Source organism: Calliphora vicina, chromosome 1 (assembly GCF_958450345.1).
Source record: "Calliphora vicina chromosome 1, idCalVici1.1, whole genome shotgun sequence".
In the NCBI taxonomy this organism is placed as follows: domain Eukaryota; kingdom Metazoa; phylum Arthropoda; class Insecta; order Diptera; family Calliphoridae; genus Calliphora; species Calliphora vicina.
In genome coordinates, this window is record NC_088780.1 from 30,569,428 (window position 1) to 30,585,078 (window position 15,651).

Genomic DNA, 15,651 nt, shown 5'->3' on the forward strand with positions numbered 1-15,651 from the left:
GAAACTTTGCTTTGTTTTTCAAAAATTTGCTATTTACAGTTATTTGCTATGTAAATAGCTAACAATCACTACCTTTAAAACTACGGGGAAATACTCATTTGAACTTACTAACAATAATGATAAAGAACGGTGAAATTTTATTTTGGATTAAATTAGTATCATTAAAAAAAATATTCGTTATGGCCAAATAATTGTCAATGTTTTGTAATCATCATCTCTATTTGTATTAAAACAAAATAAATTTTAACTGCCAGAAAGTATAATTTGTGTTTGAGAACGGAGTTGAAGGTCAATAACAGTTTGTATGGATGAATGCTCTTGGCCCTGACAACAACTGAGCAACAGTTTAACGGTTAGAGTTTAAGTCAAACGATTACTTTAACATTAATAAACAAAAAAAAATGAACTTCGTTCAAATGTACAAAATAATCTATTCGAAATTAATAAAATGATTCCATGGAATTTTTTTGCAAAATCCTTAAAAAGCTATTTTGGAACTTAACTAAACTCGCGTTAAACTTTAACCAGCAAACCCTGCCTTATATGGTAAAACCTATAGTATAAATGAATTCTGCATATGGTTATAGTCAGTTATCTATCCAATGAGGTTTTTTTTTTGTCCATATTTTTTCATTTATAACGGCGTTATAAATAAAATATTTATTACAAAAAAGTTTGATTTGATTACATGGTTGAATAACATAGATTGCTTCAAAAGGGGAAGGAGAAAACGCCGTAAACAAATATAAGAAGTAATCAACAATTTGTGTTCTCTACTTTTGGGGAAAATAATAACATAACAGCAATTGTTTATTGAAGTGTGAAATCGGGAGTTGTCAAAAAAAATTTGTAAAGGGGGGCAACAGCAACTTATTTACCCAAACCATTTGGTTACTTTACTTTGCTGTTCATTTTTTATACAATTTTCAAAATACAATAATTTATTATCATTAACTTGATGACTGTGTTGTGTTAATAAATTAGCAACAATTTAAAGTGTGAAGTTGTTTAAAATTTAGTTTATTTTAAGACAACAATAAATATTAATAACAAAATGTGTCATCAAAAAAATAAACGCATGTGTGAGAAAACTAAAACAAACAAATAAATAAATGAAAAGTTGAATAATAAATGGTAAATCGTAGTAAATATTGTTTGGTTAACACTGTTAAACATAATTATAGTTACATATGAAGTTACTTAAATTGTTTTTGTAAAACTTGTTTAAACACGAGTTTTTAATTGTTTAAACAGACTTGTTTCAAAATCCTTTAATGATGTTAAATATTTATTTAAAACCAGTATTAACACAATGATTTAAATAAATAAATAAATTGTCAATAATTAAACAAAAGTAATTTACAGTCTTGTTAATTTCGAAAACAAAATCAAATCAACAACAAAGAAAATATTGTATTATTGAAAACAAATGTTAGAAGAAATAATTGAAAAAATTATAAGACCACAAGCAAAATATAGGCAAACAAAAAGGCACCCTGAAAGGCGCGACACCAAATGAATTACAAAGTACAGTGGTACAGATTGATTCAATAGCAGAAAATGTCTTGAATTTGAAAAAAAATATAGAAAATATGGAACTTTTATAGAATGTAAAGATAGAAAATCCAATTCTATAGAAAACTATTCGTTAACCAAAATTATTGGCTGTATAACTTAAAAATGCAGGATTTTTTCCACTGTTTAGCATTTATTTTGAAACATTTGTACAATGTAAATTTATTCAAAATATTGCAATTGTTAGTTATGACCTTTTCCCATCTTTCTGACAACATATGGATTCCGAGCCAAAAGAAATTCTCATCCTTTTGAGTTCAAGAACGCATCAAGCCAATATCTGGTACTCTGTTCCAATGTGAAGCGTATCACAGAGAGAGCATTCTGCATCGATCGAAGCAAATAGTAGTCGGACGGGGCATGGTCTGGACTATAAAGCGGGTGAGGCAAAACTTCCCAACCACTTCATTCTAAATAGTTTTTAACAGGTATTGCAAAATGTGGCCGAGTGTTGTCATGATGAAATATTACAGTTAAATGTTTCGCAGTTTTTCGGCCAATGCTCACTTCAAACGAATCAGTTGCGTTCGGTGCAGTTTCCTCGTGATGGTTTTGGTCAGATTTCAGCAGATCATAATAGTAGAACACTTTTGCTCCCACCAAATACAGAGCATTACCTTAGTGCCATGTATATGTGGCTTTTGTGTCGATTCGGCTGGTTGGACGGGTTTCACATACGATCTCTTACGCTTCGGGTTATGGTGATGGATCCATTTTTCATCGCAAGTAATGATTCGGTGCAAAAATTATTGCCTTTTATAACGTTCAAGTAGCATATCAGACATACAAAATTGTCTATGAAGGCCTCACAACTTCAATTCTTATGATACCCAATTTTCCTATTTTCTGACCTTTTGAAATTGCTGCTTGAGTAGCTCCTAATGATTTTGCAAGCTCTTGTTGAGTTTTATAAAAATCGTCATGGAGTAATGCCTCCAATTCTTTCTATCTTCAGTCTTTTTGGCTGGTCTTGGCGATCTTTGTCTTCCGTTCCACTTCTGAACTGAACAAACCATTTCTCGCACGTTGAAACCAATGGAACAGATTCACCATAAGCTTTGGTGAGCAATCGGAGTGCTTCAGCGGGGCGCTGTTTTTATAACCTTCGCCATGAGTGGCAAAGGTATATATAAGTTTGTCATTCCCTTTGTAATTTCTACATTTTTCATTTGCGACCCCACAAAGTATATATATTCAGAATTGTTATAGATAGCGATGTCGATATAGTCATGTCCGTCTATCCGTCTGTATGTTGAAATCAACCTTCCATAGCCCCCAAATAACTTACATATATGATTCATATGTCAATATATCGGCAATTCTTCCGGCTCAGTTGCTATTTAAAATCGACAAAATCAGCCTACAAATGGCTGAGATATGGAAAAAACCGGGACAACCTCGATTTTTGCCCTATTTTTTATCTATATGGATATCTAATGATAGATATGTATTTCAAAGACCATTGCAACGATGTATAAATGGACCTATAATGGGGTAAATGGGTCAAAATCGAGAAAAAAAAATTTAACCCGAATTTAATTTTCATAATTTTTTTTTATAAATTCTTTTTCCAAAAAAAAAATTTTTTTAAAAAAATTAGAAAAAACTTTTTCTAAAAAAATTGGAAAAAAAAATTTTTTAAAAAAATTTTAAAAAACTTTAAAAAAAAAATTGGAAAAAACTTTTTTGAAAAGCAAATTAGAAAAAAAAATTATTTTGTTTAAATAATATTTTTAGGAATAATTTGCTGAATTGTATATAAGATTCGGCACAGCCGAATATAGCGCTCTTACTTGTTCAAATTAAAGAAGTAAAGCAAAACTTCCTGTATATGACGCCTTGTTGATACAAAATTCGTCATTATAGAAGCAAAAAAACGTTGTGGTTTACACTATATTGATCAATAAAAAAGTGAGAATAAATGACAGATATGTACAAGTTATTTAAAACAAAAACCACATTCAAAAGATACGCCAACTATTGTAAATCCCGCATTTTTAAGTCATACATCCAATACTTAAAAATAATAGGAATTTCCCCTAGAAAATTTATCGACAACTTGATTTTTTTTAAAGTAAATTTATCGATAACTTAAATTTTCTATAAAAAATTTATTGATAACTTGAATTTACTATTTAATATTTATCGATAGCTTGAATTTTTTACATTATATAGAAATAATGCGAATTTCCTCTAGAAATTTTATCGATAACTTGAATTTTTTTAAAAAAAAATTATCGATAAATTAAATTTTTTTAGAAAATTTATCGATAACATGATTTTGTTTTTAATTATATGAATTTAATCTATAAACTTGATCGATAACTTTAATTTCCTAAACGAACTTTATCGAAAACATAAAGTATCTATAAAAAAAATTAACAATAACTTAAATTTTCTATAGAAAATTTATCGATAACTTGAATTTTCTTTAAAAAATGTATCGATAACATGAAGTTTCCATAAAAAATATATCGATAACTTGAACTTTATATAAAAAATTTATCGATAACATAAATTTTCTATAGAATATAATCGATAGCTTGATTGTCTATAATAAAAATTTATCGAATTTTCTATAGAAAATTCAAGTATTTTCTATAGAAAATTTTTCGATAATTTGAATTTTATTAGACATATTATCAAAATCATGAATTTTCTATAAAAAATTTATCGATAAAATAAATTCACTAAAACAAATTTATCGATAACTTAAATTTGCTATAGAAAATTTCTTGAATCATGAATTTTCAATAAAAATTTGTCGATTACTTGGATTTTTAATAAAAAATTTATCGATAATTTCACTTCCCTATTAACAAATTATCAATATCATGAATTTTCTATAGAAAATGTATGGACAACATGAATTTAATAACACAAATTTATCTATAAATTGAATTTGCTCTAGAAAAATTAGCGATAATAATTTTTTTAACAAAAATCAATTTATAACTTAAATCTTTATATATATAATTCTTCTGTACGTGTGTTAGTAACTGAACTCCTCCTTAACGGCTGGGCCGATTTCGATGATGGTTTAGATTTACAATTGACCTATATAGGAACAATGGACATGGTACCTCCCATACAAAGTAAAAATTTATTATTGCATATCTGGATTACTATTCAAACTTTGTGTGAGCTATGGCAGAAAAATCTATAATTTTAATTTTCTATAGAAAATGTCGATTACATTAATTCGTATTAAACTGTATGTATGAATATGTTAGTCATATTAAAAGTAAATGAAACACATCTTTTGCAAACATTTTACATTCAACATTTATTTACCACTTTTCTTTCCATCTACACCACTGTACCCCTGTATTACATTCAGTTCAATTCGAATTAAAAGTTGGCCGTTTGATGATTGGACATTTACATGCAAACATCGTGTGCTTGATAATTTGTAAGTGTGTGTGTTTATGTTTACATAAAAACACACAACGAACTAAACAAATAAACAAACAAACAATCAAACAAACTAGACAACAAATCGACAAACAATTTCATGCTCATATACAAGCAAGGCACGCACACACTTTACAACTACAAATAGGTTCACCAACAACAACAACAAAAAAATGTAAACAAACCGAAATAATCACTCGTAAAACGAAAACAACAGCAAAAACAACAACAGCCGAAGACAAATACTAGCTAAAATTCAAATGTACAAAGAAAACAAAAACACGTTGTTGAATTTGTTTTTGCACTAGCAGTAAAAACAAATCATCAAAGGGGAGCAAATATGTGTAAACGAAAGAGAGGGAGTGAATGCAAAAAAACAATATTGAAAGCACATATAAAATGATTTTACAAAAACAATGAACTAGAAAGAAATAAAGCAGGGACAAGAACAAAATCTATGAAAGTATGTAGGCAAATTAAATTTGAATGCCAACAAAAGCATAACTAAAAACCACAACAACATACAAGAAAAGCAACAAATAAATTGCAAAACCAACAAGAATGTGAAGAAACAGAATAAAAAAAACGAGTAGAATATAAAAACAAAAATATTTAGTTGAACCGCAAATTATAGAGACCCTACACAGAGGGAAAAAAGTGATAAAAAAGTGCCCAAATTGATACAATCCGTTGTCAAAAGTGAGCTTACCACGTTTATTAACATTTAGAAAACGGATGTGTATAAAATTGAAATAACACCCTGTTATAATTTTGATAACCTCCGTTGGCATTACGGCAATGTATCGTTGGCATTACTGCAACGTATCGTTGTCATTGCGACAACGTATGGTTGTCACTGTGACAACGCATTGTTATCATTGCGACAACGCATTGTTTCCATTGCGACAACACATTGTTGTCATTGCGACAACATATTGTTGTCATTGCGACAACACATTGTTGTCATTGCGACAACATATTGTTGTCATTGCGACATCGCATTGTTGTTATTTTGACAACGCTTCGTTGTGATTTATACAACGCATCGTTGTCATTTGATAACACATCGTTATCACTACAATAAGATACCCCATTCTGAAACCCACGAGTATAAAAACAATTTTGATATATATTTTATTATTTTTTTATTAAAATATTATACATATTTCATTCTAAAATAAGTTTTTGCATTATTTAAGGAATATAAATGAAATGGAAGACTTATAAAATCTGTGATTGGTTTAATATAAATGTTTGTATTTAATGATCCTGTTTCAAATGATTGAAAATGGTGATCAAAGTTTCTTATATTAATAGAATAACATAATACATAAACTGAAGAATTTGAAATTAAAAAACTCTTAATTTTGTACAATTCAATACAATTCAAATTAGCAGTTAAATAATATTTTTCTTTATAACGAGTTCCCTTAAAAATAACTTCATTACAAACTTCACAAACCTTAAAATTAATTTTGTTTGGTGTACAAATATTTTGGAAATAGTCCTCTTTGGATAAGTCAATAAAACTAGATGAATTTATACTATACAAAGTTTCTAAAAAATCTTCATGTTTCAGTAAAAAACTTGAAAATTTAAGACCAGCCTTTAAAGCTAATGAAAAACAAGGGTTTAGTCTTGATGTTGTATTATTAAAATACATTTTTGCCTCTTTATGCTTAGCTTCAAATCTCATACTCCAAAGATATTTGAGTGATCCACATCTTCTTATAGCTGTTGGATAATGGACTAGAAAATGGTGCTTAGGTTTTAAAGGACCATACAATTTTGTATAAAGTGAATGGTGGTTTTTTATTAGTTCTTCCAATTTTGTGATATCTTCATGTTCATAGCTCGTTTTAAAAATTAAATCAAATATTTGCAACAAAGATATGAAAACTTCCCAATCTTTGTTATCCGATGGAATTAAATCCCCTATCATTAATGGCAAAAGGTGAACAAAGCAACTAACTTCACTAGCAGTCATTTTTAGATTGAATTTCTTTAATCTATTATACTCCAAAGGTATAGAAGTATTACCTATCTCAATTTCCCCATATTGAAATAATAATTTCCTACTATTTATGTCATCTAAACTTACTACTTTATCATTTATTAACCCAAGAAGCACATTGCATACATCATAAACACAGACACCTTCCAATACATCGTGCATAATGTCAAAACAAAAATTGTCTGAAACATAAAAGCTTTTAATGTTTTCGAAAATACATAAATTTTTAATTCCTGTTTCTTGAAAGTCATTTTGTTCTAAATCTTCTTGGTAATTTAATCTATTTCTTAAATAATGAGGAAATTCTGATGTATCACATTGCATTTCAGTCTTTGTTCTCTTACAAACGCGACAATACCTCTTAGAATTAAATGATTGTACAAAACCCAATATACTATTTACCGCTAAGTTATCACCAATAACTAAACCTAAAATAAAATATACCTTCCGAATTTCACCTCCTATATCTATTTCAATTCCTTCTTCTAATTTTTTTAATTCTTCAGCCAAATGATAAAACGTTCTCTCATTTCCATTTATTTTTAAATCTTTAGACGATATGAAGGCAACTGGAAAAATATATTCTAATTTAGACAAAAGATATTGGGGCATTGATGGGAAATTTAAATAACATCCACATATAGAAAATGTGTGACTGCCTAACGGATTGTTTATTTGAAAATCGTCAAAATAAATAATGTAAGGAATAATAAGACTTTCCTCCAATTGTTGCACTTTCATTTTAAACAACTCTCCGCTGGCAAAATTATTCAAAATATTTCCCTCTAAAAATGCTTTCGTATTTTCCAACGTATAATCTAAAAGCTTTGGAATTTGAAATATTTTCTGAAACATAAATTCTAAAGGCATTATATTAATGTTGGCGGATTTTGGACCTAAAGTGGGATTACCATTAATAACTACGTCAGATATCTCGTTCCGAATTAAAAATACTTTTGGATCTTGATACAAATTAAGTTCTTTTAAAGTTTTAAACATTCTATGTTCTGTTTTAGTTTCTTCAAAAGGATTTTGACAAAATGTTAGCATGCTCCTTAAATCTTCATTAATTTCATTTTTATTTAATTGTCTCTCTATTGCTACTGATATGGATGATAAAAGGGTCGAAACCATATTTTGAAGTTCAACTGCATAACATCTAGGCATATTATTTTGTTGATATAAACTTAAACAAAAATGTAAAGCTTTTTTTTTTAGAGTATCAATATTTAAGATTTCGGTTGTAATGAAAACTTCATGTGAAATTGAAAATTCATTTTTAGGAATATTATTTTTTTCCTGTATTGTAAAACACGAACTTTCTAAAGATTGCGTGGAAGTACTAAATGCATGTAAATTTTCTAAATGTCGTCGAAAGGTATTAAATGTTGTAAATGTTTGGCCACAGCCATTTTGTGCGCAATTAATTTTTAACATTTTTGTAGATAAATTGTGATCAACTTTAAAATGATATATTAAAATATTAGGATTTTGAAATTTTTTTGAACATAGGAAACAAGTGTAAAATATTTCGTTTAATTGTCAATTATTAGTATTTAAAAAACTGATAAGAGAAGTAATATTTACAGATTTTAAATCAAATTGTGTATAAATATCATAAAAAAATTTTTGTATAAATTGCCATGGCTGTTCACAAGCTTCCGGATATTTTAATGAAAGTGTATGAAAAATTTTAAAGCAAATATCCAGACACTCAATAAAAGAATTTAATTTTAGTAAATTGCTATTAAAATATACATAAAAACCTTTTATGTCCGCGTCGGTTAAACCCTCTACGATGATGAATGGTTGTATTGTTAATCCAGCAGAATAATATTTGTTTATTACTGTATTGATTTGTCTTTCATAACACAGTACAACACATGATTTTGGGACTCAATTCTGACAATTGCACGTGAAAGTAGCCCCAAAAATAAGAACTTCTGTATTATTAGTTTTGTCAAGTTGGCTGCCGTAATAATTTAATGACCATACGAATTTTTTTTCCTCAAGGTGGATTTTTATCACTTTTTCTATATTTTAGCACAGTTATATCTCGTACACCGTACGGAATATCTCTTTTGTGGCTGAAGCAAAGTTGTAGATATTGAATAGCAGAAAAAAAGTACGGAACATAGCTACCCGAAAAAGATGCACCCAGTGCCTTAAAAATCGCAAAAATGCCCATTTTTAAATTTTTTTAACCAATTTTTCACCTTTTTTGCTCAATAACTGGATTACAAATCCAATTATGGACCGATCACCATGAAATTAGGTCGTGTGATTTGTGTCTATATGGAAGTTGTTTATCATGAAATTTGTATGTATACTATCATTTTTATAAGATTTATACACTTTAAAGTGATTTTCGGAAGCGGGTCTTATATGAGAGCTATGACTAATTATGGACCGATCATAATAAAATTTTTTGACATGAATTTTATATATATAAAACTTATTTTGAGCGAAATTTGTGTAGATACATATATAAATTAAACATTTATGACCGATAAAGTCCAATTTCGGGAGGGCACATGTATGGGGGCTAGGTGAAATAATGAACCGATTTCAGCCAATTTCAACAGGCTTCATCCCTGGGCCGAACAAATTATATGTACCAAATTTTTTTATGATCGGCCCATAATTAGTCATAGCTCCCATATAAGACCCGCTTCCGAAAATCACTTTAAAGTGAATAAATCTGTTAAACATTATGGTATACATACAAACTTCATGATAAATAACTTTCATATAGACAAAAATCACACGACCTAATTTCATGGTGATCGGTCCATAATTGGATTTGTAATCCAGTTATTGATCAAAAAAAATGAAAAATTGGATAAAAAAATTGCAAAAATGGGCATTTTTGCGATTTTTAAGGCACTGGGTGCACCTTTTTCGGGTAGGTATATTCCGTACTTTTTTTCTACTATTCAATATCTACAACTTTGCTTCAGCCACAAAAGAGATATTCCGTACGGTATACGAGATATAACCGTGCTAAAATATAGAAAAAGTGATAAAAATCCACCTTGAGGAAAAAAAATTCGTATGGTCATTAAATTATTACGGCAGCCAACTTGACAAAACTAATGATGCAGAAGTTCTTATCCTTGGGGCTACTTTCACGTGCAATTGTAAGAATTGAGTCCCAAAGCAATGAACTGAAAAATGTTGTACTGTGTAATCATTTATACACGTCAATCGCAAAACAAAACTTTCTTGGGAGTCAACTATTGTTACTCGTTTATTTCGTTTTCCCATTTCGTTTTTAAATCTTGCTGGTGAAGGTAAAACAGCATTTAACAGCAAAGTGTATATATAATCCTCTGAATCTTTAAATAAAATAAGAATAAATATTAATATTTGTACGTATGTAAATGTAAAAAATATTTTAACATTTACCTGTACTTATAGACGATGTAATTTTCGATTGTAATTGTTTACAATATTCATTGTGCACATGAATGTCATAAAATGGTTTAATTTTTTGTTTAAATAATTCCCATTTCGAAAACAGAAGATGTCCTTTTTTGGGGTACATTGCATCAAAGTCGATGTTTATCTAAATTAAATAAATTAATATTTTATATTAATAACAACTAAATATGTACATTACCAATTCCGGAGCTCGAGAATCAGATAATTTGGACCAAGCTTTAAGAAAATCAAGACTCGTTAAGTTTTTTATATCATTTTGGCGCATATGATATGTTTTTTTCCACTTGTCACAAACTTCTTCCCAATTGGAACTGTCTCTATTAAGTGTGTTTTTTAAAGCTACAGATATTGATTCATCATATTCCACGTGTTCTATGTCAGATGATTGACTAGTTGTAGGACTGAAGCTCGGAGTAGACCCCATAAGTTTCCTTTTTTTTGCACATTTGTTCCTGTACTTGGAATACAATTTTCCACCAGCATTGGTTTTTCCTTTTCTCGGAATATAATAAAAATCCTAAAAAAAAATTACATCCAATTAAATTTGTTTTATATAATTATGAAAAGTAAATAAAAAAGTAAAATTAAAAAAATAAGGCTGTAATCTATAAGCTAACAATAGTCTAGTCTATAGTCTAGTCTATAGTCCAGTCTATAGTCCAGTCTATAGTCTAGTCTATAGTCTAGTCTATAGTCTAGTCTATAGTCTAGTCTATAGTCTAGTCTATAGTCTAGTCTATAGTCTAGACTAGACTATAGACTAGACTATAGACTAGACTATAGACTAGACTATAGACTAGACTATAGACTAGACTATAGACTAGACTATAGACTGGACTATAGACTAGACTATAGACTAGACTATAGACTAGACTAGACTATAGACTAGACTAGACTATAGACTAGACTAGACTATAGACTAGACTATAGACTAGACTATAGACTAGACTATAGACTAGACTATAGACTAGACTATAGACTAGACTATAGACTAGACTAGACTATAGACTAGACTAGACTAGACTATAGACTAGACTATAGACTAGACTATAGACTAGACTATAGACTAGACTATAGACTAGACTATAGACTAGACTATAGACTAGACTATAGACTAGACTATAGACTAGACTATAGACTAGACTATAGACTAGACTATAGACTAGACTATAGACTAGACTATAGACTAGACTATAGACTAGACTATAGACTAGACTATAGACTAGACTAGACTATAGACTAGACTATAGACTAGACTATAGACTAGACTATAGACTAGACTATATATTAGACTATAGACTAGACTATAGACTAGACTATATATTAGACTATAGACTAGACTATAGACTGGACTAGACTATAGACTGGACTAGACTATAGACAGGACTAGAATATAGACTAGACTATATTATAGACTAGACTGGACTATAGACTATACTACTATGCTAGTCTATAGACTATATGTTTTCTTTCTTACCTTCATATTATTTTCAGAGGGAAACAGGGAGCAAATTTCCGCGGTTAGCTTTTGAAAGTCATTTGGATAAAGCACAGTGTTTTTATAGATGACATCTTCTATTATGATATTAACTATGTCTTCCCTTTGCTGACATGTTAATTTTTGGGATTCAGCCGCGTATTTTAGAATATCTCTACCTTTTGGTGATGAATTTATCAATGTCTTCAAATCCTGCAATAAATTTTAATTAGGTTTATTATATAAATAGTTATTTATTTTACATTTTTATTGTTAGTGAATGAACTGCTTGGGGACATGTCATCATTGTTGTCAATCCATAACTGGACCTTTGAGGGCTCATTGTCAACTCCTAGCTGATGAAATATTTGGAATTATAATAAATATTTGTAAAATTAAACTCCTTTACTCACCTCAGTTTTTCTCCATGTAACTAGTTTGCTACGGAATTCCGCACGTAGCCCCAAATGTGGAATAGCTTCTGTTAGGTCCGCGTTTGTTATATACGGCAAACTCCTGTATGTGACATTGGCAGCTTAAATGAAATAAAAAGTTGAATATTTTTTTTATTTTAATTTTAAAATATTACCTTTCAATGTTTCGAACAGGGACTCCATATTTATGGTTTGAAGAAATTGTTGAAGATCAATTTCATCATTAAAATTTTCACTGTCCACTTCCACTGAATTGATAATGCAAGAATCTTGCATATCAATCACATCTATTAATTCTTCGGTATAATTAATTAAATTTTGTTTATTTGCCATTTTAAGAATTTTTTTTTTTTATGCACGCGCTAAAACTCAACTTTTAATTGCAATAAATAGTACGAAGTCGATCATATGAACGCCGATCAACAGCCACCGCCGACTCATAATAGCAGCACAAAGCCGCCGCGGAAAATAGCGGCTGAATTTTTAAATATTATAATCGGACATTTAAACTTGTTAATTATAACGATTTAATTTTTATGGAGCTTTTATTTAATACTAATACTAACTAATGGACATATTACAGAGATTTTTTTTGTTTGTTAGTCAATGACAACTAAATGATTTTCATAAAATGGGCAAAATTAGTACTTTTATGGCTAAAGATGAGTTCGTGTCGGTTGTTAATTGAAAAGATTTTTGATTTAGCATCATGGGGATTGGAAAAATTAAAACCTGTGAAAAATAACTTTAAATAAAAATTCTTAAAAATGTTATTTATAATCAGTTTAAATTCTTGCCAATTTCAAACATTTTCAAATGAAATAATAAATAAATAGTATGAAAATAATTTTAAATTTTTGCGTAATTAGCCGCAGCCAGTTATATATTGAACTGAGTTTATAATTTTATATCGTCGTGTATTATTTATTTTTCCGTTGTTGATCTGACAACATCTTGTATTGTTTACATTTTTGTTGTTTATTCGACAGCTATTCGTACATAGTTTGACAACGGATGTTAATGAAAAATTATAAACATTTTTGTTTCAATTTGATAACAAGCGTGTATAATTTTCCAACGTCTTTTTTCCCTCTGTGTATGAATACAGTGAGTGACAATAAAAATAAGAATGTGAAAGGCAATGTCAAAGCTTTTTAAATTAAATTGTGTTAAAATAATTAGCTATATTGATATTTATTAAACTGAAATAATGCAAAATATTTATTAAGTTAAATGTCGATTATAGCGCTCACTTAAAACCAACAATACATGTTTTTTTAAAAAAATTCCTAAATCACCTAAAAATTGGTAAATAAATTAAGAATTGCACACAAAATAAATTGAAATAGACACAAAAAAATTTGCAAAAGTAAATTCAATTAAAATGTCATTAAATTAAACATTATAATATAGAATGGACTTTTACTTCACATGACAAAAACAGCAAATAAAAAACACACACCAAAAATACCCAATAAATAATTAAATTCTATATATTATAAAAAAAATTGAATTCTCATACCTAAGCTTTTAACAAACACATTTACAATAAAAAATAATAAAAAAACTACAATAAACAATAAATTGGCTATCGATACCATACAATGTTTCGAGGGAAAACAATTTAAAGTATTGCAATAATAGTTTGTTTTTGGATGGTAAAAAGCAAATTATTAGTTTTATCAAACAAAGGATTTATTGATTGTCAGGTAAATCATTGTTGTAGATAAAACTATTATCTTTAAAATAATGAGTTATCGGAATATCGATCAACGGCATTCATATAACAAATGTAATGTTGTCCTAGTTTTTAAATCAATTACTAATGACAAATTGTTTTGCGTAAATAGATTTTCCAGAAAAATATCCATATGTACATGGTATTCTTATTATTATTATTTTATATCTACAGACAATTTATTGATTACATGAATTTTGAACAGTGTATACATAACTTAAATAGTATATTTTTTAAAATTTATCGATAACATGAATTACTATATGAGATTTCTATAAAATATTTATACATAATTAGAATTTTCTTAGAAAAAATATCGACAATTTGAATTTTCTCTAGAAAAATTATCAGAAAACTAAATTTTTTCTAGAATAATTATCGGTAAACTGAAATTTATGTAGAAAATTTTTCGATAACTTAAATTTTGTCTCGAAAATTTATCGATAACTTATGTCATATGTAGAACATTTTTCGATAATTTAAATTTTCTCCAAAAAAGTTATCGATAACTTAAAATTTCTCTAGAAAATTTACTGATAACTTAAATTATATCGATAACATATGTTATATGTAGAAAATTTATCGATAATTAAAAATTTCCTTTAAACAAATTATAGATAGCTTAAACATTCTCTAGAAAATTTATCGATAACTTGAATTTTGTCTAGAAAATTTATCGATATTTTTAGTTATCGATAAATTTTCTAAACAATTCTCTAGAAAATTTATCGATAACTTATATTTTCTCTAGAAAATTATTCTATAACTTAAATTTTGTCTAGAAAATTTATCGATAACTTGAATTTTCTCTAGAAAATTTATCGATATTTTAAATTTTCTCTAAAAATTTTATCGGTAACTTGAATTTTCTATAGAAAATTAATCAATAACATAAATTTTGTCTAGAAAATTTATCGATAACTAAAATTTAGTCTAGAAAATTTAACGATAACTAATATTTTGTCTAGAAAATTTATCGAAAAACTTGAATTTTCAATAGAAAACTTAACAAAAACTTATATTTTCTACAGAAAATTTGTCGATAACTTGAATTTTATATAGAAATTGTATCGATGGCTTAAATTTTCTGTAGAAAATGTGACGCAAACTTAAATTTTCTCTAGAAAATTTATCGATAACTTGAATTTTCTCAAGGAAATGTATCGATGAATTTTCTCTGAAAATTTAACGGTAAATTAAATTTTCTATACAAAATTTATCGATAACTTAAATTTTCTACAGAAAATTTATCGATAGCTTCAATTTTATATAGAAAATTTATCGATAACTTCAATTTTATATAGAAATTGTATCGATGACTTAAATTTTCTGTAGAAAATTTATCGATAACTTGAATTTTCTCTAAGAAATATATCGATAACTTAAATTTTTACTAGAAAATTTATCGATAACTTAAATATTCTCTAAAAAATTTATCGATAACTTAAATTTTGTATAGAAAATGTATCGATAGCTTTAACTTTATCCAGAAAATTTATCGATAATTTTAATAAACTTAATTTCTCTAGAAAATTACGATAAATTAAATTTTTAC

The 15,651-nt window shown here is 27.9% G+C and overlaps 2 protein-coding genes across 3 annotated transcripts in view; one reads left to right on the forward strand and one right to left on the reverse strand.

Moving 5' to 3' along the window:
* LOC135956021 (atrial natriuretic peptide receptor 1) overlaps nt 1–15,651 on the forward strand; it is a 395,833-nt gene that overhangs the window by 268,689 nt on the left and 111,493 nt on the right. The window lies entirely within an intron of this gene.
* Nucleotides 8,546–12,691, reverse strand: LOC135948837 (uncharacterized). Its single transcript, XM_065498292.1, has 8 exons — nt 12,514–12,691; nt 12,338–12,459; nt 12,188–12,280; nt 11,925–12,137; nt 10,626–10,964; nt 10,412–10,571; nt 10,189–10,341; nt 8,546–8,868 (listed from the first exon to the last, which is right to left on the reverse strand). The coding sequence occupies exons 1-8, from the start codon at nt 12,689–12,691 to the stop codon at nt 8,546–8,548; spliced, it is 1,581 nt and encodes a 526-aa protein (XP_065354364.1).